Source organism: Mesocricetus auratus, unplaced genomic scaffold (genome assembly GCF_017639785.1).
Source record: "Mesocricetus auratus isolate SY011 unplaced genomic scaffold, BCM_Maur_2.0 Super-Scaffold_100004, whole genome shotgun sequence".
Lineage (NCBI taxonomy): Eukaryota > Metazoa > Chordata > Mammalia > Rodentia > Cricetidae > Mesocricetus > Mesocricetus auratus.
Genome location: NW_024429189.1, coordinates 69,979,887 through 70,003,609, shown reverse-complemented (window position 1 = coordinate 70,003,609; position 23,723 = coordinate 69,979,887). Strand labels below are relative to the sequence as shown.

Here is a 23,723-nt window from a genome sequence, read left to right as displayed (position 1 = left end):
TATCTTCAACTTCCAGTAAAACTACACTAATTAAATACACTCATTTGTGTATTTTCCCTAAAGGGAACTCCAATCATGGCAATGTGTCAAAAGAAAACAATCACACAAATACAAAGATACTGGGAGAAGGTATGAGCTGAGTGAAGGCCTCTAAGACAGCCTTGGGGCTGGAGAGATGGCTCGGCAGTTGGAACACTTACTGCTCTTCCAGAGAATCTGGGTTCAGTTTCCAGTACCTGCTTCAGATGGTATACGGCCACCTGTAATTCCAGTTCCAGAGTAGTCAACATCCTCTTCTCACCTCTGTGGGCACTGTATGTATGTGGTACACACAGACTCATGCAGGCACATGCATGTACACATGAAATAGAAGATAAGTAAATGCTTGGGGGATTTTGTGTGTGGCTGATTTTTAATTGTTTGTTTTGTTGCTTTTGGGGTGGGGTTGTTTATGTTTGTGAATTATGTTTGTTTCTTTGTTGCTTGAGACATGGTCTCACTGGGCAGCACTGCCTGGCTTTGGAACTGGTTATGTCAACCAGGCTAGTTTTGAACTGACAAAGTTCCACCTCGGTGCTAGGATTTAAGGTGTGCACCACCATCATGCCCAGCCTAACACAGATGCTTTCTAAAAAATAACCTGACTTTTAACTTGAAACTGAACAAGAAAAAAAATTGTGTGTGATTCTGAAGCTTTTGTCAACTTTGGTAATCACCCTCACATCTAATTATCTTAGTAAGGGCTACCTCTCCTACCTTTTCCCTTGGTCTGTCTTGCAAGGAAGTCTTCATTACCATCAAACTCATCACCTTCTTAGACATTGTTTGTTACTGGTGCATCAGAAGTCTCTTATTGTATTTTCTAATGAGCTAATGGCTGAGAAGAAATATCTAAGCTGGACACAAAATGCTTTTCATACAATAAATTTTGATCATGCTTTTCCCCTCTCCCAATCTCCCTACCCACCCAAATTCATTGTTCTCCCCCACCACCACCCTATTGCCTATATGGTCTCTCTCTTGCTTTTACTCTCAAAAAAAATCAAAATAAAAACAAACAAAACTACCAATATGTCAAAAAATCTCCCCCCCCAAAAAAACCCACAAAAAAAAAAAACACAGAATTCACTTTGTGTTGGCCAGCTCTTCCTTGGCAGGAGCACTGTAATATAGTGTGTTTGATATACCAAGGGACAAAAACAACAACAACAAACAGAAAAAACTGATTTTCCATTTGCCAGCAGGCATCCTTTGCAAATGTCTCCTTAGTTTGGAGTAGATCCCCATGTCCACTTCTCCCTCTAAGTGCTGAGACCACATCTGACTTCAACCCATGCAGGTCTTATTCATATGTGTGTCAGTCCTGTTGTGTCTGGAAGACAGTTTCCTTGAAGTCCACCTCCCCTGATCCATGTGATCTTTCTGCTTCTTCTTCTGCATTGATCCCTGATCCTTGAGGGAAAAGGTATGATGGAGACATCCCATTTTAGACTGGTGCCCCAAAGTCTCTTTCTCTCTGCATTTTGTCCAGCTGTGGGAAGAGACGTGTTTTTAAAGGCCTATGACTGTAGCTGTTTGCATATGAGGGCATTTCATCCAAATACATTAATAGGGACTGGAGAAATGGCACTATGGTAAGGATACTTGTTGTTTTCCAGAGGACCTAGGTTTAGTCCTCAGTACCCACATGGTGGCTCACAGCTGTCTGTAACTTCATTTCCAGGGGATCCCATGCCCTTTTCTGGCCTCCATAGACATTTCACATACATATATTCAGATGAAGCACTCAAACACATAAAACAAAAATAAATAAAACTTTAATACCAGAGAACATGTTAAGATATGTAATTCTGGACCAAGAGATGGCTCTGTCAACATAGTGCTTGCTATGCAAGTATGAGGTCCTAAGTTTAACCCCCAACACTACATAAAACTCTAAATATGGTGGTGAATACTTGTAATTCAAGCACTAGGGAAGCAGAGATAGTTGGATCTCTGGGGCTCATGGCCAACCAGTGCAGGTGAACTACAGAGCCCCAGGTCCCAGTGAGAGAGCTTGGCTCAAAAAATAAGATGGATAATATCTGCCTACATACACATGCAGACATGCATTCAGACTTGCATACACATCATGTATTCTTCAAATACACATGCATATACACACAGCTGTGTGCATACAAACATACACACACACACACACACATGCACATCCTGTCTCCCCACTCCAAAAGAAGAAATGTAATGACAAAGAAACCATGGACCTCTATTAGAGAACTCTCCCATGCTTTGGAGACATGCCGCATATGCCACACATTCACAGAGTCATACATGCACATGAATAAAAAGATACTCTCAGAAGTTTCTTACAAGTTCTGTTTTTGGAGCTATTAGGATGTGTGAGCATCATTTGTGCGTGAACATGATGCAGAGGAGAAAAGGAGACACTGGGAAAAGATCCAGCTAAAGGAGTTCTGAATGGCTCTGCTGGGTTGGGCACATTCCACAGAAATGATTTTTCTCATGACATTTATCTCTGTGAGGACATGAGCACTATGAGCTGGGGACTCCCCAAGGGACTCTCCAATAAAGAAAAGAATTGCCTCATTTCTCAAAATCCCATTTCCATTTGGAGGGTGAGAAGTTCAAGATCCCATCCCAGTGAGCAGCCTCCTTGGCCAGGCTGAGATTTGTTGTTTTCCCTTAAGAAACCCTGTACCTTCTCTCATTGCTGAGCACAGAGGCTTGCTATATAATGGAGAGCATCTCAAGGATCAGACAATGTGAGCTCAGGACAGCCACGAAACTCTTCTAAGAGGAAAGATGCATTATCCTTGACTAGTTCGGGAGAAGTCTAAGTCTGCCAGCAAAACTCAGGTTTGGGGGAGGGCATCTGAGCTGTAGACTTCACAGTAATGTCCGTGTAATATAGATGGGAGAAAGGCCAAAGTGGGAGAAAGGAGGTGTGGTTTCTTGCAGCTTAGCCACTAAGAAGTTGGGATTGGTAGTACAAAGCCTTTAGCTGAGCAGAAAGGTGTTTTTCTTTTTCTATTGTTTTGCTTGTTTTGTTGTAATACAGGCTTCCTTCCCCAGCTGATTCCAGATTTCCTTCTCATCTTAGACAGAGATAATACCCCACTGTGAGATGACAAAGAACCTTGAGGGAGATGGAGTATTTCCAGATTAGCCCGCATCTTTTTGCAAATGAGGACACCCTCATTTAAGTGAGCTAATGGTCATGGGAAGACTAGTCAAGGTTGCACACTGTTTCTTTTCACTGCTGTGGGGGCTTTTGATTGTTCGCGAAGCCTTGCTTTATTCCTCTACAGAAACTCCATGGCTTCCCCCTCTGTGAGTGTGATGCCATCAGTGCCCGGAAGACATCTGTGGACTGCCAGAAGCCAGGAAGAAGCTCAATGGAGTCGGGTTTTGCAACCAAGGAGGGCAACTATGCTATATTTGCATTTCTCCTTCACTGAAGGCTATTAGATTGCTTCCAGACAATCTTTGGAAAACAACGGAGGAAGATTTTGAGGTTTTGCATATTCCTTCTGACTCAGTGGAGCTGGAGGGAGGAGCAGTGGGAAAACATTGCATTTGTCTGCTTTGTGTCATGCAGCAATCTGCTTTTATATGTGCATGCCTAGAAGCATGACTGTCTCTATCATCTTCATATCAGTTGGACAAACTTCATGGACCATGATCTTACTTTAGCTAGGTTTTTCTTACAAGGACAGGAATCTATGACCCCTCACTGCCTCATTGAGGGGATGAATTAACTAAACTTTAAAAGCTACCAGGAAGAAGTTGTAAATCCAGAAGCATTCTCATTTGTGCCAGGGACTCCCCCAGTCTTCTATTTTTGCATGACATGTCAGCTACCTAGGCAGCATGACCTCCTGGCCTTCTTGCCTGGACTGAGACATTTGGTGAGACCTTGTCAAAGTCTGATAAGACCTGAGCTAGCTGATGTGGTTCTACTCTTCAGTGTGCAGAACCCTAACTTCCTCTTTATATCCCTGTGCTCAGAAGGAGATACCTACAGGTTCATGCTGGAGGGGCAGCCACACCACAGTACATCTTCCTTAGGTTCACACTACAGGGGAAGCCACACAATCACACATTTTCTGCAGGCCACTTTATGGCTTACAGTTCTCCATTCTGGGAGAGAAAGGTTGCACTAAACCTAGTGGTTGTGCTTTCCCCAAGTCCTGAGGGCTTCACTGGCATTAGCAGGTGGGGCCTTTGAAAAATGATCAGGTCTTGAGGATGAGACCCTTGTTAATGGCGCACCCTAGGTCTCTCTTGCCCTCTGTCTACCATATGAAGACACAATTCAAGCCTGATGGAATCTGTTCCAGAACCCATGTTGTCCCCTCACTCAGAGGTCTGACCTCTAGAACAATGTAGTTTCTGAAGTACCTAGTTTATAATATTTTGTTGGAGTATAGTAAAGGAGCTATTGGTGGCTATTGGGTGGGTAGATGGATATTTTGTGACTTCCTCTGTCAAAAGGCGATTCTCATCACAGCAAAGAGCATGTTGCTAATGGGAAGAGCCCATAGGCCTCACACATTGCTCAAGGAAGATGTCACGGACCAAGAAGGACGTGTCTGGCTCCTACATTCTCCATTCACACATGTGTACTCCCATGCAGTCTGAGGAAAGAGGACCTCTTCTTTTATACTCAAGTACCCTCCTGTTAACGTGTGAGCTCACACTGACCAAAGCAGCCAGTAGAGGGGAAGTGTTCTTTGAAACCTGTGTTTGTTCAATGCTTGAAAATTTTTATGTCACATGTTAAGAAGACTGTATGTGATCCAGATTCCTTTTATAAGAACCGGAAACAGGTTTAGGTGTTTACATTTGGTCTCTAGGGTATGATTTTAAAGGAGATTGTGGAAGAGCTTGGCTCTTCTTCTCACCTCAGTCAGGAAACTATAATCACATTCTCTCTCTCTCTCTCTCTCTCTCTCTCTCTCTCTCTCTCTCTCTCTCTCTCTCCCCTGTGTGTGTGTGTGTGTGTGTGTGTGGTTTACTTACCTACATTTCAATGTTAAAAGCTGGATGGTTTTCTAATCTAAACCTATTATTTCAAATGTGCCAAAGACTTAGCTACCATTGAAATTTGGATTTGGATGTCCTCCTAAAGGTTCCTGTATTCAAGGCTAATGGGGACCAGTAGAATTTCTGAATTGTGGGTCTGCTAAGAGCCTTTCAGCTCTGGGGAACCCTTGAAGGTGAGTGTGGGTGTGAGCCTGCCTCTTCCTATATATCTCAACCTGGTCATAAAGTGTGGAGCTTTTTGCCTCATCAAGAGCTTCCTACCATGTTGTGCTCTACTGCCTCAGGCCCCAGAGAAAGTATCAACTGACCTTGGCCTCTACAACTGAGCCACAGAAACCTCTTCTTTTTGTAGGTGGATTTACCCTTGGGCATTTTCTACAGGAACAGAAAGCTAGCAGTCACATTTACTGAAGTCTTCAGTGTCCTAACAATTGTTCCTTTTAGACTCACCTCAAATTAGTTTTTCTTCTTTCCTTGCTTCTTCATTGGTGATAAAGCAACACTCAGTCCACACAAATGGATTTCCACCTCTGACCCAAGAGTGATGGGTTCTTGGTCCCACTCAAGTTTCTGTGTCATCCTTGGTTTGTACCTAATTTAAATGTTGACTCTGTTTTTGGCTGTTTGCCACCTAAAGGGAAAAATGGCAACCCAGGAATATACTGTTCAGCATGTTTTCTGCAATTGAGACTTCGGTGATGTTATTCATGTGGATGAGATTATAGACTTAGCTCCAAGGGAAGTAAGCATCAAATGAATTGTTCATTTTCACTAACAGTTTAAGCAAATTGTCATCATTAGTGACAAGAATTGTGCTATGCCATATCGATGACTCTTGATTATTCAGTATCAGATATGTGCCTCTTCCCTCTCCCGAGAATGGAAGAAAACTAAGCCATCCCATCTATCAGCAGGTGCCCTGCAGTGTGAAATGTGAGCCTGTCAAGATCCAGGTGGACTTTCATTGCACCTCATCATGTCTATAGCGATCCTTCCACTGAAGACTTTGCATTTAATTTCTCTTGTGAGCCTGTCAAGATCCAGGTGGACTTTCATTGCACCTCATCATGTCTATAGCGATCCTTCCACTGAAGACTTTGCATTTAATTTCTCTAGCATGACCTTTTAATGTTTGCCATGCAGTTCCTTAGGGATAATTGTTCTAATCCTTGTTGAAGAGTAAAAAGCATTGCTGTGTTGGAATACGAAGACACTGTTTGACTATGTCTTTTATGCACTGTTTAAGGAATTAAATGAAACACTTCATTTCCATTTTCTTGCCATGTATTTGAACTTGCACTTTCTTTACCCCTTGAAGCTAGGCAGAGCTGTGCCACTTGCTTTGGCCATTGAACCATGGGCAGAGTTGAGGTAGCTAGCATTCAGGGGGAGGCACTGAGGGTGAGTATGGGCTCTGTTGTCATTCTTTTTATCTGAGTTGGTAAACGTGGAGATGATCTCCCTCATACTTCCTGTTGTGGTGTGTATGTAGATGTCTTCTACCCAAGGTGTGTGAAAATGCTGAGAGGTGGTAGGACCTATGAGAGGTGGGATGCAGTGAGAGATGATTGGGTTCTTTGGAAGATCATACTCAGAAATTACTGTCTTCTTGTAGGGAATGGATTAGGTACCACATAACTTGACTGGTTACCTTGAAGATGGGTTGCTATTGTGCAATCTGTATTATATTCCTTGTATTTGTCCTATTCTACACACTACACTGGTCACTCTTGATTTCATTTCTTCCATGTGATATCACCTGCATGCTGTGACATTATGAGGCCCTTGATGACCATAGCCACCTGAACTCTGTCTGACATTTCAACCTCCCAGAAAGTGACCCCATAAAACGTTTCCTCACAAGGTATTCATGTCTGGTGTTTCAGAGAAGCTCCCGGTGTGGACTAAGATATTCCCTGGATGAGGACAGCAAGGAGCAGTGTTTCTAGCCAAGTAGGGATTGATATGTCGCACAAATAAGTGAACAGGGATTTTAGAAGTCTCTAACTTGTCATGGCTAGTTCACTGATGATACATTGTAACTTCCCACTCCACTAGCTTTGCTTCGTTAGACATGACTTTTGTATGCTGAGTGTTTCCCAAAAAAAAGTTTATTTGGAAGAGTATAGACTTCAGTCCATGATTTAATGATCTTTCTATCACAAAGATCACTAAAGATGTAGCTAACACTCTGTAGCTACAAGAATAAAGTGAAGCCGGGCGGTGGTGGTGCATGCCTTTCATCCCAGCACTTGGGAGGCAGAGGCAGGTGATAGATCTCTGTGAGTCTGAGGCTAGCCTAGTCTACAAAGCTACACAGAGAAACCCTGTCTCAGGAAAAAAAACAAAGAATAAAGTGAGAAGTGAAGAACAGGCAACCACCAAGAGAAATTGGAATCCACATTTATTGATGAGAAATATATATCCACAGAAGTTAAAACACTTAGTGAAAGGTTGGATTTACAGGTTATTTCCAGCAGATGAAGAATATCCAGTTATTTTACACATGGAATGTTACAGTCATCAGTCCACATCACAAAAAAAGCTGAAGACAAACACAGGAGATCTTAACTACCCAAGATGTGCTTTGCCAACAAGGTATTTCCTAGTACCATATATAAGAAACAATCCCCAGATTAGTTGAGTTTCTCATCTTTTTTGCATTCATTAGTCTTTAAATACCATGTGCTACTATAGATACGTTATGCTACATGACATCAGACCAACCGGGACTTGTGAACTTGAGGGAAACCATTATTCTTTCATTCAAAGATAATCCTGCCTAAAGTCTACTTCCCTTTCAGTACATTTTTTTCCATCCAGAATTTGAAGGACCCAGCCACCACATGTCCTCACTCCATACATCTAGGGAAGCCCCTGGGAAAAAATGTGCTTCACATCTTCAGGATCTTTGAGAAGGGGGGCGAGAGGCACTCTCCAGCATGTTTCAGTTTCTTCCGTCTTTGCAGGGAAGAAAGGGGTTGCAGGAACTAAAGACCTCACAGCTTGGTGTTTAGTGTGAATGAGGAGGAATGTGGTCACTGTTAGTCTCATTCTCACATACTTCACACATGCAAACAGAGCATCCTGGGTAGAGGAGATCAGACTCCCATCACATACTTGGAATCAGTGCAACACAGGTTAGTCCTTTGCCTCTGCCAAGCCTGACTCCTGGCCATTGCTGGCCCCTAGCCTTGATGTGCTTATAGTATTCTCTTGTTTTCTGACAAATGTGCAATGCTGCCAGAACTGTGCTTTGAGGTGGGGGGGGGGCTTACCTGTGTGGCAGCTAATCAGTAAATGCATTCCTGTATGCTGACTCAAGAAGCCAAGGGGAGCAAGGCTCTTCAGAATCTTAGGTCATGGTTACCATGTCATGATGAAGATCTGACAGCCAGCGAGGTCCACCCTTCCCTAACGACACAATTCTAGCATGCCAAGGAGTAGATGGAGCCCCCCCCACTTTTGTCTCTTTAAGATCAGCCCACTGGTGAGGGAGGACAAGAGATGAATGTCCTCATTCTAAACCTCCCTCAGCCTTGACAACTGAAAGTTCCGCAGGTGCACTGAATGGGAAAGGCTGCAGGCATAGGATGACTTTCACTGTGTGGCAAGACACACATTCAACCCCATCCCTGCTCTGAGTTGTATTTACAAAGGTGCTGAACACATAGATTTGCAAACAATCATCAGTAAGGAGGTTTCATGGGTAAATTCTTCACTCAGATCACATCGAGAAAGAGAAATAACTTCTAGGAGATACCTAAGACGACAAAAATAGGTTTTCCAAATGGCAATCAGCATATCTATTGCATTTAGATAAACAGCCAAGAAGAACATTTAAATTAAATTACATCTATACACCATTTCACTGAAATTACACACAAATACCTACATCATCGCTACACAAAGTGCATAGGCACTGTCTTCATGCGTGAACCAAGTGTCGCGTGTACACACAAGAATGTCATGCTCTGATAGCTAGCTGTACTTGGAAACAGATACAATCTTAGCCAGTTGAGGGCACATCTAATCTGTTTGCTTGATGAGGAGCAGGTTCAAATACATCCTAGTATGTGTTCTATGTAACGAACTACCCTTTCAAACACGGTAAAATACTAGTTTCACCACAATCTCAGAGAGCGTGTTTGGTGGAGGAAAGACACCTCATGTTTTCAGTGGCTACTGCTTTACCTTGTGGGAAGGTTACATAGTTTGATGCCTACCTGAGGATAATCTATTTGGGTTTATTACAAATAATCTCAGTATGACTCTAACTCCCACCTCCAGCCCCCCTGGTGACTCAGCATGGATTCTGAGTGGGTACTAAAAATATGTTGTCTTTCATTTCCTTTAAAAATATATGTTCGATTCATATAACAATGTGAGGTTTTGCTCTCATTTTGCTTGGCAAGACTCAAAACTGCACCAAATCTGTCCTGAATTCTTGTCTTACCACTCATCCTCAGTCTTTGCTACTCAACCTTTTCCTGGGCCAATTTTCACATAAACATTTAGGAATGCATGGGAGATTCTGATATAGAAACTACCCCACTGCTAGCACCAGTCTTTATTGGTCTTACGGGAAAGTAAAATTAGAATGGTCAATTGGGAAAACAAGGTCTGGTGCTGGAAGAAAAGAAGTTAGCACCTTTGCTTCACCTTGGTGGATTAGCTGTCTAGATGCATATCCTAACTGTCTCAGGGGATTAAGCAATTCCTTGCTCCTAGTTTGGTCATGTTAGTTATTGCATCATTAAGGACCGAGTTCCTAAATTTCTCAAATGTGGCTATATGCTCAGGAAACAGTTGATACCCCTAAATTGCTATAGAAACTTGTGCTCTAATTAGTTATACTTCTATGTGGTTGTATAGAAAATATCATAAGAAAATATCTGTCTGAAAAATTACAGATACTAAATAGATTATTTCAGCCTACTCTGAGTCTTTATGATTTTTTGAAGAATAGATACAAACATGCATAACATTATTAAAAGCTAAATTAAGATTAAACTTGTAATACCCATGACTATAAATATTTATCTTTATAAATAATAGCAAAGAACTGTGAGGATTCGTGTAAGAAAGAATGTAAGATGGGGCCAAAGTAACTTTGTAGATTTGGGGTGCAATACTGATCAGAGGGCAATATGTTGTCCCTAGTAACACAGATTTTTCCCAGGAAGCTAAAATATATCTGCTGGCATAAACATAAAATTAGATTCACAGTTTGCCAGCTCTCTCCTCAAGCTGTAGAAAACAAATAGAAAAAGAATATACAAAACATTCTCCAAAAAGTAAGCTTGTTTTAATATATACAAATCTCTATAGTAACCAGATGATCTGGTTTGTGTTGTACAGCATGGAGATGGGATGCTGAGCTCTCACAGAGGCAGGAAGAAAGAAGAAAGGGTTGAGATGAGCTGTAGAAGAATCTGGGTACCAGATTCGTAGACAGGAAGGCTCTGAGACAGGAAGGGAAATATGGAGCCGTAAGTCATCATGGAGCTGAGTTTCAGATTGTGTGTATTAGGGAATTTGCTCCAGCATGAAGAAACCTTAGGGATATGTTTGACCAGCTTCCTTGGCTCATGAGCATATCTGTCCCCTACCAAAGGCAGCAGGCCGTTTCCAGGCAGGGTGAATGGTTGCCATGAGGAGAAACGGAGCCCAGAAGCAACAAGGCTCTGTCTGGCTGCATCATCCCCATGTCCCAGAGGATGATGACAAGGATAACAGTCAGTTGTTAGGTTCCAGAGCTCATCTGGGGATTGGGGGTGTCTCCAGAGGAACCCAGATATACTGCCACCAACTGTCTAGGTCACGTGCTGGCTCTGCAGTGCACAGGTCTGTTCCAACAAGACTGGGAAATTAGCATAGAAACAAAACGCTGACTGGAAATGATTCCAGGTGGTAGCGTAACCCTTATCGCCCAGGAACGTTATCTCCCACTTTTCCATGGTGACCTTAAGTGGATCAATTAAGAAACACTACTATCTTTCTGCTCTAGATCTTCTGCCACCTGGGGGGGGAAGGGGGAGGGGAGGGCTGGCGAAGCAACCACCATCACTACCAACAGCGCAAATTAATCTTTTAGACCTGGTTTTCCAACTTGCTCTTCCAAATTTGAAGAGCTGAAATCTTTTCTGGCAATGAAGATGTTCACTACACTAGGCTATCAACTCCATTCTATTAGAAACTTAGAGGGCAAACATGCAAGCTATGGTCTATTACAACACAAGCAGAGAGGGTAAACCACCTCGCAACTTTCTAACTACTTAGAGACTCTGTGAGCACAGAAAAGGGCATAAGCAAATGGGAAAACTCTGTTCTTATAAGTGACAGTGTCTCTCCCTACAATGTTATGTCTGTTATGCAAGCAAACCAAGAGGAAAACTTTCAAATGAAATCAATCAAATCTGCCTGCTCATCCCTCCAGAGAAAAGACTCGTCTCCCTGGTTCAGGAATGGATATACATGTCTGCACGTATGTGGAGACGGTTGCTGTGGTTGTGTAAATCTTGCACCAAATGTCAGGAGTGTTCAAGCTTGTTTGCCAGAGCCTCCCAAACTCCCATACAGGATTGGCAATTAAGACTGTTTGGGGAAAATGATGTGGGCTGAGTATTTGGAGTGGGTGCTGTTGCTACAGCAGATGTGATGCAAGGACTCAGGTGCAGCTGCGAGGTGCCTGGTCCCTCCTGGTGACTGCAGAGCATCTCCCTGGGCAGAACTGCAGCGCCTGCGAGAACAGCGAGTTTAGGTCAAAGGGATCTTTACAGAGGGATGTTCACTGGTGTCTCAGAAGAACAGTGGACTATGGTTTTAAACGGCCACTCTCCAAGCTTCTTGTAAAGCGTGGAACGAACAGACACTTGAGTTTGAGTTTTCCCAAGGGAATGAGGGGAAAAAAAACTAAACTGATTCATCATTATTGTGTGTCTTTACAACTTAAAATACAAGTAAGCCATGTTTTAGGACAGGAAGCCTCTGAAGATGGAAAAAGTAAAGCAGAGATTAGAAAAGTGCATTTGCAGAGCTAGAAGGAGACTTTAGTCATTTGGTCCAATCTCCCCTCTTCTCATATAGAAGCAAAAGAAGTCTGGGCAGACAGTGGCTTTTGTAAGTCATACAGCTCCTAGTGGGCATGTCTAAATCAAATGGTTCCTCTCCCAAACCACGTGGTTTTTAAGCATTCCTGTGTCGGGTGCCAGATTGTGGTTCAGGTAGTGAGACTGGATATTACTCAGTTAAGATCTGCTATCTCCTCCCACACCAAGCCCCACATAACTGTATGGCCATTTACAACTCTTTCTGTTGAGCAATGGGATGGAAGGAAAGGAGAGGGAAGGAAGAGAGCAGCGGACTGGGAAGAGAGTTTTAGGGAAGATTCTCAACTAGCTGGTGTTTTTGAACAGATTTTATCTCACTCCACCCGTGGAAAAACAGCTGACTCCTTTGCTACCTGGTTTGGTTGGTATGCGGTGACCCTTCTATTGGGTTTAGCCAGAAATTACTATAGATGCCAAGACCATAAATCTTAAATGACAACTTGATTTAGGAAAACCCCACTTTATCTTCTTATGACCCTTGGCCCTGGAGTCTTGTAAGTACTGGAAAATCCCATTTGGTACTTCGTCTCAGCTTATAATGAGTTCGGCTGGAAAATAAGCAAAGCAAAAGTGCAGGGCAGATGGCAGTGAGCAGAAGGTGGGCGAGTTGGCCCCTGCGGTGTAACTGCTTCAGCTTTAGTCGTCAAAGGCTGGTGCTGCCCAGACTTGTCTATCGGAGCCAGAGCGTGTGAACACCTATTTGGATTTATTGTGCCGCTGCATGAGGGGAGCAGTGCACGGACCAGAGCCCGAATCCTGACAAAAGTGAAAAGTTATAGTGAACTATTGCTTTGGAGGACAAAGGGAGGTTTATTTGCAAAAAGAAGGCAGGATTGGGTTTTCTTTTGAAGACCCTACAGATAAGCTTCTCAATCTCTCCGGGCTAAAAGGCCCTCTGACCAAATGCACCTTCCTGCATGTGGCATGATTTTCCAGCCACAGCTGGAAAATACCCGAGACCTAATCAAGTCAAACATTGAGATTCACAGCATCCCCTAGCAGGAATTGCCCCATGAGCTGAATTCTTCCTATCCGTTTCTCTGTTTTCTTAGTTTCCATCCAGGGACATTTTGGTATCCTTTCACTTTGTGAATGCCCAAGCTGACTAGAGAGAGAAGAAATGGCCATTTGTCTTTTATGGAGCATGAAAATGTCCACAGGCTATGAGGCCACACAGGCTTTTTGCTATACCCAACAGGAAGTGAAAAACAGAATCTGGTAGTGACCTTGTGGTCCTAAAATCACCTCCAGGACTTTACTGGGGTTTTGTGTGCTCAGATCCTGATGGCTGCCTAGATTCTCCAGCATACAGCATACGGAGAGGCTACCCTTAGAAACCTAAGGTTAAACACCACCTTCAAAACAGCCATCCTATTCACTGACTGCATTTGCTGAATTTTCCTTGATAGCTGAATAATGATTCCTCTTGCTTCTCAAAGGGAAAGGGTAAGAAAGGGAAGGGTGAATGTCTGTTCGGTTGGCTTGCTTCTGAAATGATCTTGATTCTTCAAAAATATCAACTGAATCCATTTAAGGAATAGGGTTACCAAAGCCCCATCTACCAGCTGATGTGGTGATGTCCACCTATAACCTTAGAACTAGGGCTGAGCAGGAAGGGTGTGAGTTTGAAGCTGGCCTGGCCTGCATAGCAAGACCTGGTTTCAAAAGCCAGAAACCAAAACAAAGCGAAATAATCATTAATACTGCTCCAGAGTGATCCTTGTTTAAAAACAGTTAAGGTGTATGAGATAAAACAAAGAAAAAACAGTAATTAAAAAAAAGCCAGGAATCTCTTGTCTTTTGTGTGATCCTTGTTTTCAAACAGTTAAGGTTTATGAGATTAAAAAAAAAAAGAAAACAAAAACAGAGCAAAACAAAGCAAAAAACAGAAGGAATCTCTTGTCTTTCGTATGTTTCCAAGCTGTTTGATTTGAAGGAGAGAAGTCACAAGAGAGGCTAAAAAGAGAGGCAATGTCTCAGTAACCTTTCTCAGAGATGCTGGGTCCTATTACTATATACGAATATCTCCCCCAACTCTGCTTGCCTCAGAGGTCACATGCACTTTAACCTATGGACCAGGCTCCATCTGCTTCTTAGAGTCAAGTGTGCTTTGTATTCAGTAGTTCAAGTTCCCAGCCAACCCTTAAGCCCAGGAATCTTAGGAAAATACTGTGGGTTATTCAACAGAAGATAATAGTAGACACTCACAATTTTAGCTTGCACAACCAGTAATTAAGTGTACCACAGGCAAACCACCATGCTCATGCTGTGACAATTATATTTTTTCTTCCTTAAAACTTTCACTGCCCTTGGAAAAGATTCTATCAGAGAAGTTTGTGGGCCCATTCTTTGCCATTACTTGATGGTTTGAGACTGTCTGGACTCTGTCATAGGAATATCATCTTTAAAGGATTTTATATAAAGGTTGACTTTCTGCTCCTTTCTCACTTTAAAGGATTTTATATAAAGGTTGACTTTCTGCTCCTTTCTCACTGAAGGGGAAGAAAGCTTTTGTGTCTTGTGATGGTTTTCAGGCTCTTTATATAATGGAACACTTTCTACATATTATATATCAAAATGATATGAGAAGAGACACAGCCAACATCTGTCCCTTTGTGTGAGGAAGCTAAAATGCTCAGCCACATAGATGGATGAGAATGTGAGGGAAGTGATTTGGATATTGAAAATATCTTTTTGTTAGGAAGTCAAATGAGACTCTTATGAGTGAAGCAAATAATAACAAAGATCAGGGGATCACACTTAACATCACTGTGCTGTCTGAATGCAAGTCCAACAAGTGCGTTTGAATATTTAAATCTGGTTAAAATTTAGGTTGACTACGGTTTTTTACTTTTCTCAAGGTATACAGTGGTTATATGCAAATAATTCTTAGTTCATTTAAATTCCCCATTACACACACACACACACACACACACACACACACACACACACACAAATAGGGAAGGCAGAGCAACTGTTGGCTTCATGGTCACCTGCCTTCCAAGAGTATGGGCAACCACTGAAACTCTGAAATATTTAACTTAGACAGTACACAAAAATGCAAGTTGTCCCTATGACAGATGCCGACTCTACAGCTGGAGGGGGAAAACTTATAGAAGTTTCTAGCAGAATCATTGTGCAGAACAAGGTAAGCAATGAACACTTAAGGAATACCACACTGTGTGTGCTCATTGTCTCAAGTCCCTGGAGTGTACCACACTGCTTTTGTCCTGTCCCCATGGGAAAAGAGCATCCACAGTTGTGCAATGAGACAAAGGGAAGCTGGCAAGAACTTGTCTTCTGTTCAAAGTCATGTCTCCAGCATCATCCATTCAGATAGCAACACAAGTAAGAAAATTAGACAGTTATGAAGCATTATTTGGCAAGGACACAGCACAGTGCCTGTCATCACGGGTGTACAACAGCTCCTCTAAGCCTCAGCTAACAGATTAAGTAAACATAGAAATATGTGCATTTTTCCTTTCGTAAAGGAAGCCTGTTTAGAGCATCTTTTACCATAAGATACGCTGGGGAGTTTATTCAAGAATTGGCTGAGAGTCAGGTCATTATTTTTCACGTTTCCAAGGCTCTTCATCAACGCTGCAGTCAGCTGACTTTCCATTGGCCGCCAGAGTTACCTGAAAACAATTATGATCAACATCCAACTTACAGGCCACGAAGCACAGGAAACACCACCCGGGGGTCATGTGGAGAAGCATCAGATCCAAGCTTACAGTGTACACTGAAACCATAGTTTTAAATGGTATTCCTTCAAATACCATTTAAGTTCTGTGGTTTTGAAGCCATCCTGGTGTTCAATAGTGAATAGATAATTAAATTGTCTTTATTTGCCTGGGTGATATTGAGGGATCATTGATGGTCAGCATTGTGGGGACAACTTCAATTATATTTTTATGGTTGTGGGGTATCTCCGTACCCATGGACCCATCACATATTACTGTAGTCCTTAAAATACAGTGAGTATCATGTGCTACTCCATACAACCATACAAAAAGAAATCCAGAATTAGGCAGCTACTTCTACTCATGCATGTGAAAGGTTCAGCCACAGTGAGGCCAGGTGAACTTCATACATGTTCAGTCTTAATTACTAAAATGATGATGCTTTGGCTCTACTGAATAAGCTAACTTTAGAAATCAAAATGGGGAAAAGGTTTAAAAGTAGCAATGCATTTCCAAATCATTTCAATGTAGACACTTAGGAACCCATAATTAGCAAACCATATATACAATTCTTTCCTGGCCCAGAGCAAACTGAACCTTTATGCAGGAGGGAAGTTTCCCCATCCACTTCTAAGCAGATTTTCTAGCTTACCTTCTTCTGTCTGTCTGTCCTCAACGTCATGTGCAAACTTAAACCCACGATTGATATTCCACATAATGAAGAGACTGGATTTATGGAAGCATTAGAATATGGAGACATGACAAATGCAGCAAAGTTTGAAAGAAATCTGACCTCCTTTTTACCCAAGTGGAAATGAAATGCATGCATCAAGAGCATGCAGCATGCTAGGAACAGAGAACCGAGTGACCTTCGTGAAACATGCAATGAAAAAAAAATTGTCCATTCTTCCAAATCCCATTAGCACACCCCCAACCCGCCCACACACCATTGCTTCAAAAGCTCATGCAGTTAGCAGTGATGGCTCACATGCTGTTACTCCGATGAGAATTAAGAGGTTGTTACATAACTCCAAACTACCATTGTGAGGTAAGAGACTAGCATGACACAACAATGCTTGAATTGGTTAGAGTTTTGACCAGAGATGCAGCAAACTAGTTTCCCCCTTAATAAATAAACTGTCAAAAAAGACTGCCAGAGACAGACCAGAGAAATCTGCCTAATACTTGTAACCTTCAATATGAATAATTTGGCTCTCAGTGATCAATCAGATGTACAGCTGTCAATCACAATGTGGCAACCTGGAAGAACCATATAACATGTGGGATGTGTTCACTTTTTGTTTATAAATACTGGGACCTGTATTTCAAAAGTAGCTGGAACAGTGGCTTTTCTGGCACTCCTTGTGTCCCCACTCCCCCCCCCCCCCCCGTGGAATCAAAGAAACTGACAGTCCTCTCCCTAACCCATTCTACCCCTGTCTTGCTCAATCAAGGGTAGGGCCTTGGCAACAAGCATTGACAGACATTCTTCCTGCTGGGCTCTTAAACACTGAACCTAAAAAATGGTGACGCTGGGAGTTGACTGGAAAGAAATTCAAAGAAATGAATAAATGTGATCCAGATCCTTCTGGGAAGTGTGTGGATCTATGCACATAGCCCTGATTGCCTCCTACATCGGTGACAACACAGGTGACTGACTTAAGAGGGAGAAGGCTGAGGATCTGATCCTCTTCAAAGAGCTAAAGCAAATCACCTCAGTAAAAATACAAGCATCTGAGATATTTATGAAACCAATATACCCTGATACATTATCCTGCTTAGATTGATTACTGGCACCATCTAAATGTTAATTATCCAATACAGATGCAGGTGGCTGATTGGGTAGTAAATTTTATGGAGAGCTTGAGCAACTAGTTCTATGAAGCTGTCCAATAAGAAGAGGCTATCTAAATACGACATAGAATCAAGATGATAGTAGGGTATATTCAACAAATGTGTACTGAGTGCATATAACAGCCCAAGCACTGTTTGGGGAGTTTGGACATAAGGTTGAATGGAGATCAAGCGCCACTATTTATAAGCTTGCTTTATAGTGACAGGATCAATTCGCTCCCTTTACACTTTGCAGTTTTGCTTAAAAAATGTAATAAACACTCTTGTAAGATTTTCCATGTTTTGTTTTGCCTTTTTTTTTTCAAGATAGGGTATCTCAGTGTAGTGCTGACTGCTGTGGACTCAATATGTAGACCAAGCTGGTCTTGAACTCAGAGATTCGCCTGCCTCTGTTTTCTGAGTTTGGGGTTAAAGGTGTGCACCACCACCTCCCAGCCTCTTGCATTCTTTAAGAAGAGAAAAATAAGTGAAATGGAAAGACATCTCCATCCTTCTACTCCTTACTTTCCAAAAACGCATTCTTAACAGTGTTATAAAGCCCTTTAAGAGTCCCCCAAAGGGTTCCAGCATTGACTAGGATTCTTTTGCATACAACAGTGAAACAAAAAATACATATGGTTATTCCACTGGCTCATCTTATGTTTCCTTGAGTGAAAATAATCTGGGTTCAAACCTTCTCTCTTGAAATATCCTGCATATTCTTGTTTGCATAGCTCCAGTATGTAAGTCAGGGTCTTATAATAGGCACTCAGTAAATACTTGGTGAACGATGAAAATATGGGATGTCATGGGTGTCATACAAGGCACATAATAAATAATTGATAAATATGATAGAAAGCGTTCCATGAGAATATTGACCCTTATTGATCCAAACTAATATTTTGTGTGTGTGTGTGTGAAGTAACTTAACACATTCACTTGTAAGTGAAAAACACTAACATTACAAGAAAATGGATTATTGCCCCAAAGGTCTATATGAAATTTTAAAAATGGAAATCATCTTTGTCTTGTCAATTAATTAATCAACGAGTAGTCTCACTCCCCAGTTGTAGCAGAGCCCTGGCTCACCTGTACATGTATTTGATGTAGAGAGACCAAGTAAGACTCTCTCCTCTACAAGTACTCTGGACCTATAATATAGCCTGCTAAATAGAACTGCTTCTGTTAGCCTGAGCTCTCCAGCAGAAACCATGGTGCTATCAGAATGGCCAAAGGCTTAACACAGTAATAAAGATTAAATGGGATCTTATTAGCAGGACACAAAAGGGGAGAAGGGATCTCTGTTGATTCAAACTGGCTTCAGTTGCCACACTCAATCATTTCAGCAAGCCAACTCTTCTCTCTCGTTTTTCAGGGTTTCTCCAAGTTTGCATCACTCTGGTCACAACAGTCTGTCTTTTACAATGTCAAGTTAGTTACAGTGAAGGCCAGCTAGAGCCCATCAAGCTTGAAGACTTGGCACCCAAGAGCTCAGAGGAGAACCCAGAACACCCACAGTGCAGTGCAGGAGAACTGCAGTGTGTGATGTTTAGCATGTTAAAAAGACTTTCTGGATAACTGTTTTGAAGGACAGTTATTCTTGAAACCGCATCCCCTTTTGGCATGCAAAATAAAAGTCAGGCTAAAACTTACCTTCCCACCCAAAAATAAAAAATAAATAAATAAAAGGAAGACAGCCAATCAAACTTTTCAAAAGGAAAAAAGCAATTTGTAATACAGAGTAAAGAGGAATGCTTGTGCTATAGGAAGTCAATGATATTTGATCAACACTTCCCTTGATCCTTCCTTTGAGGAAGAGAACATTAGAAGGCCATCAAAGTTCTAAAACCCACAAATCCTTGGCCCAAAGAATGAAGAAAATTGACCAAATTAGAGGAGTGAGGTGGATGTGGGAATCTGTTGAATCAAGCAACTGCTTGGTTCTTTTGGTGTCAGACTTGCTGATTTCCCACAATGCTGGATGGGATGATCTGGGCCTCACAGAAGCTTGGGTTACATGATTCCTTAAAAAAGCATGGTAAGCATGGATGCAGGGTTCTGCATTTTTAAGAAGTCCAACATGCACTATTTATATGCAGGTCTCGATATCCAGGAATGGGAAAAGTACCTTGCACTCATCTATTATGACAGAGTTGTGTGCAGCATAGACACACTGATTAGAATTGCTTTCCCTATGGTTCTTCGTGTCATCATAAATGGACTGCGTCTTGGTCATTTCAATGTCTTCATGCATCCGGTGTTGAGAGTCGATGCTATCCAGCTCAGACTTGGAGAGGTGATAGACAATCCCAGCCCCAAAAGAGTCACCCACAACATTGACTGAAGTTCTCATCCTGTCCCTGTGGATGAAGCAGAGAAGTTCAGTGAGGAACTGCTGTTTCTATGAACCTAAGAAGAATATTTCAGAGTGATGCTGAAACCAGCAAGTATCCAGAGTATCTTTCCTCATGCCTTACATTAGAAGTTATGGCTTGAAAAAAAAAGTAGTTGTTAATGATATAAAAAACTCATCTCAGGAAATCAGCACCAGGAAAGCTCATTGAGTTCTTTAAGGGTAGCTGTACTCTCTCATGAGGAAGTATGAGCCAGTTAATGTGAAGAAGCCTTTGACCACATTCCCTACACCTCCAAAGTCCTATCAGTGAAGGTGCTGGAAAGCTACTAAAGAATTAAATAAGCAAACAAATACGTAACTGTGAAAAATAAAAGAAAGGAGATGAGGTAATGCTGTTGCCAGCACAGCTGTAGTTGAGGACACCCACTTTCCATTCAAATTCTATGAGTATGATTAAGTTACAGAAAGAGTGGAAACCTTAATTTTAAAATTAGAACGGTGACCCAAAATTAATCCAAATTGTTGTGGTGCACTCTATCTGTTATTAGGAAGTGGGAATAATGAAGTTGTTCTAGTAAGAATCTGGCACGGTTTTCTTGCAAGTCTAGCTGCCTGATTGCAACCAGGCACATCTGCCCATGGTGCCGAGGGTACAAATCAAGCGATCAGAGCTGAACTTGAACTCTTCAGTGTATCTCTGTCTTTGAATGTGCTGATCCCTCTTCTGGTCTTGAGAATATGGCTGGTGGGAAAGGTGCCAGTGGATTCTGTATCTGAATGAAGACTTAGATTTGAGGACATTCAGGAGCACTTGAAGCAAATGGTTAACAATGCTGAGCACAAGTGTCCAAGAAGAAACACAGGATAGAGGTTGCAAGGCATTAGAGTTAGTCAGATGAGAGTAAGAAATCCCACTGTGCTATTGTATAACAGGCTCACTAGAACAGCCGAAATGCACTGTACATTTCAAAGGTAAAAGAAGGATATGGGCAGTTTTATCATAAAGAAATTATTTCCAAGAAGACATACATATTTAACTTGACTAAGATACTACCCAGTATATACATGCATCAAGATATTCTGTGGTATCTCTCTAATATAAGTGTGTTTTATATTATAACACATAAAACAATATGTAAAATTTTTTATATAGAGCAGACAAAATAAATGACTGGGATGTAGCTCAGAGATAAAGGAGTTATTATCTAGCGTGTGCAAGGCCTTGGGTTTTACCACAGCACCATAAGAAAACACATAGAATTCACTCCAGAGGCAGGCTGGATTGGAGTCAAATGTGTTTTTTGTCCCTTACTGTTGGCAGCTCTAAGCATCTTAATATGTGTGGGCCTTCTCAAAACTGAAATAATGAGAAATGGCCAGTGCACAGGGTTGCTAGGAAGTTAAAATGATACAACCAAAATGCTTATCACTGTTTCAGACACATGCTGAAAACTATAAAAAAAAAGTTATTCAACTTGATGATGACATACATATAAAAGCACTACAAGTTTTATTCAGTCAGTTCAAATGTATTTTGGCAGTTTCTAAGAAGCACATCCAAACATGCCTGGTTAAGCTACCACCTCCCCCTAAAAACATTAGCATTACTTTTACTCCAACTCCTATAACCAGTAGGGCGTGGCAGACAATGCCAATTGTTACCTTGAGTTCCCAAAAAAGAGAAGTAGTTCTGGGTTTTAGTAACAAAGAGCCTGCTACTGATCCACTGAGAACAGTTTATCAGGACAGAAACTGGCTTTTGCAAGTTGTGAGGGAAAGTGAGGATGCTACATATATATATATATATATATATATATATATATATATATATATATATATACACCTTTTCCAAGAAGGTGGGAAAGCAGAAAGAACGGTTGACGAGAGAGGCAGAGTACATGGAGAAGGAGTTCTGGGTTGTTAGAAGCAAAACACTTGAAGTTGATTAAAGGTTAAACAAAGCCCATTGAGAAGGCAAAACTAAAGGGATGGAGAAAAGATGATGATCTCTGGTGATGAGTCCTGGATAGATTTGAGAGGATGGGACCCAAAGTGGAGAGGACAGTCCAGCCATATCTTTTGGTAGAGTGGCTCAACTGTAACACTATGGAGGAAAAGGAACGTAGGGCAAATTTATGCAGATGGGTTCCTCAGGACGATGGCATGAGTTAAAGGATGTTTGTCAGACAGCAAGATTAAGCCCTATCTTACCAACCTCTGCCACTATGTATCTTCCCAGGATATCCAGTTAGGAGATCAATCACGGCTATTTTGTTTGTATGTTGTTTGCCCCTCCAATACTGCAAAGCCAAGAAACTTCTAAACCATTAGGGAAATAAATGTCTTTCTGACTCTATGGAACTGTAACCCTGGCCTAAAGAAGGGCATGAGAATTTCTGGTTCATATGTGGAAAGTTTTCCACAAGTTTCCATTTTCTATCATGGTCACCCTTGACCTCTTGGGAAAGTCTGTCTCTCATGTTGACATCAAGTAGTAGAGAAAGAAAGGAAGGAAGAGAGGGAAGAGGAGAATGAAGAAGAGGAGGGAAGGAGGAGGAAGAAAAGAGGGTGAAAGAAGAGAAGATAAAAATAAAAGGAATGGATTTGTTTATGCCACCTCTGGGATTCTGTCTGCCAGGAGGACAAGACAGCAAAGGAGATGAGAACAGATTCTTGCTTTTAATGAATTCGCTATAAATGGCCCAGCTCTTCTTTCTGGGCTGGCAGGCACCGAAAACAAGAGGGGGCTGAACAGTCCTTCACACCAATCCCTGGGTCTGGCTCATTTGAAGAAAAATAAATGCCAAGGTACTCCGGCTCATTTTTTTCTTCATCCAAGCCCTCTGGCAGGAGATGCGAGACTGTCTAAATGTCCAAGTTCTCACAGAGAGTGCTGGGACACTCAGCTCTTCTGGGTCTTTGCAATGTGCTGAGTCCTAAGAAATGATCAGTACTGTAGATGTAAAAGAACCAAGTGATGGAATGTCATACAACTTCACCAAGTAGAAACAAAGCATAATGTGGGCTCTCAGAGGACAGGGTGCTGAGGGACTGTCTTGAAGGACTATGTGTGGCAGCCACGGGTCACATAGGACAGGCTTTCATTAGAAGGCTAAAGTCACCTAGGGTTCAGGAAGGAAGGGCACTCACCCAACTGTTGGTTAAGATGTGACTGGATTCCATCTTGTGGAGCCATCCTGCTCTAACAGGCAAGTTATCTAGCTTTTCCTGTGCGGTTTTCTCGTTTGTCAGAGTCAGAACAAAACCCACCAGTGGGGAAGACAGTAACTGCCCACATGCCATCTGAGAGGCTCTCCACAAAACCCTTTGCATATGAAAGGCTGATTTGGCACAAAGTAAGGGCCCTTCCATTGGCTGCTCCTCGTGGTATTGCTGTTATTAGTCAAGTGATGAGCTCGCTTCTTCTTTCATTCCCTGCCAGATGCATACTCCTCATTCTGCACTGGGCACACTGTTGGGATTTCTTGAGCACACCGCATCTGGTTGTTGTTCTGAAATATCTTCACTAGGGTGTAAGCTCTTTGAGCACTGAGACCACGTTTAGAGTTTCACGGAAGAATTGACTCCAGGACCTCCCACGGATATCCAAATCCACAGATGCTCAAGTCCCTTACACCAAATGTCCTAACACTTGCTTACAACCGACAGGCATCT

General features: G+C 42.0%; 1 protein-coding gene across 2 annotated transcripts in view; it reads right to left on the bottom strand.

Annotated features, from left to right (window-relative positions):
- Positions 1-7,451: 7,451 nt before the first annotated feature.
- The window catches only part of Slc1a2 (solute carrier family 1 member 2), a 125,122-nt gene continuing 108,850 nt past the window's right edge, over positions 7,452-23,723 (bottom strand). The window contains exons 10-12 of one of the 2 annotated variants that reach the window (XM_040745930.1): positions 19,821-20,052; positions 16,512-16,585; positions 7,452-15,814 (exon numbers count right to left, since the gene is read on the bottom strand). In XM_040745930.1, the coding sequence (XP_040601864.1) occupies positions 16,550-16,585; positions 19,821-20,052 (268 nt within the window). In that variant the 3' untranslated portion in view covers positions 7,452-15,814; positions 16,512-16,549. The remainder of the gene's footprint in view (positions 15,815-16,511; positions 16,586-19,820; positions 20,053-23,723) is intronic. The other variant, XM_005064867.4, reaches the window with a different exon arrangement.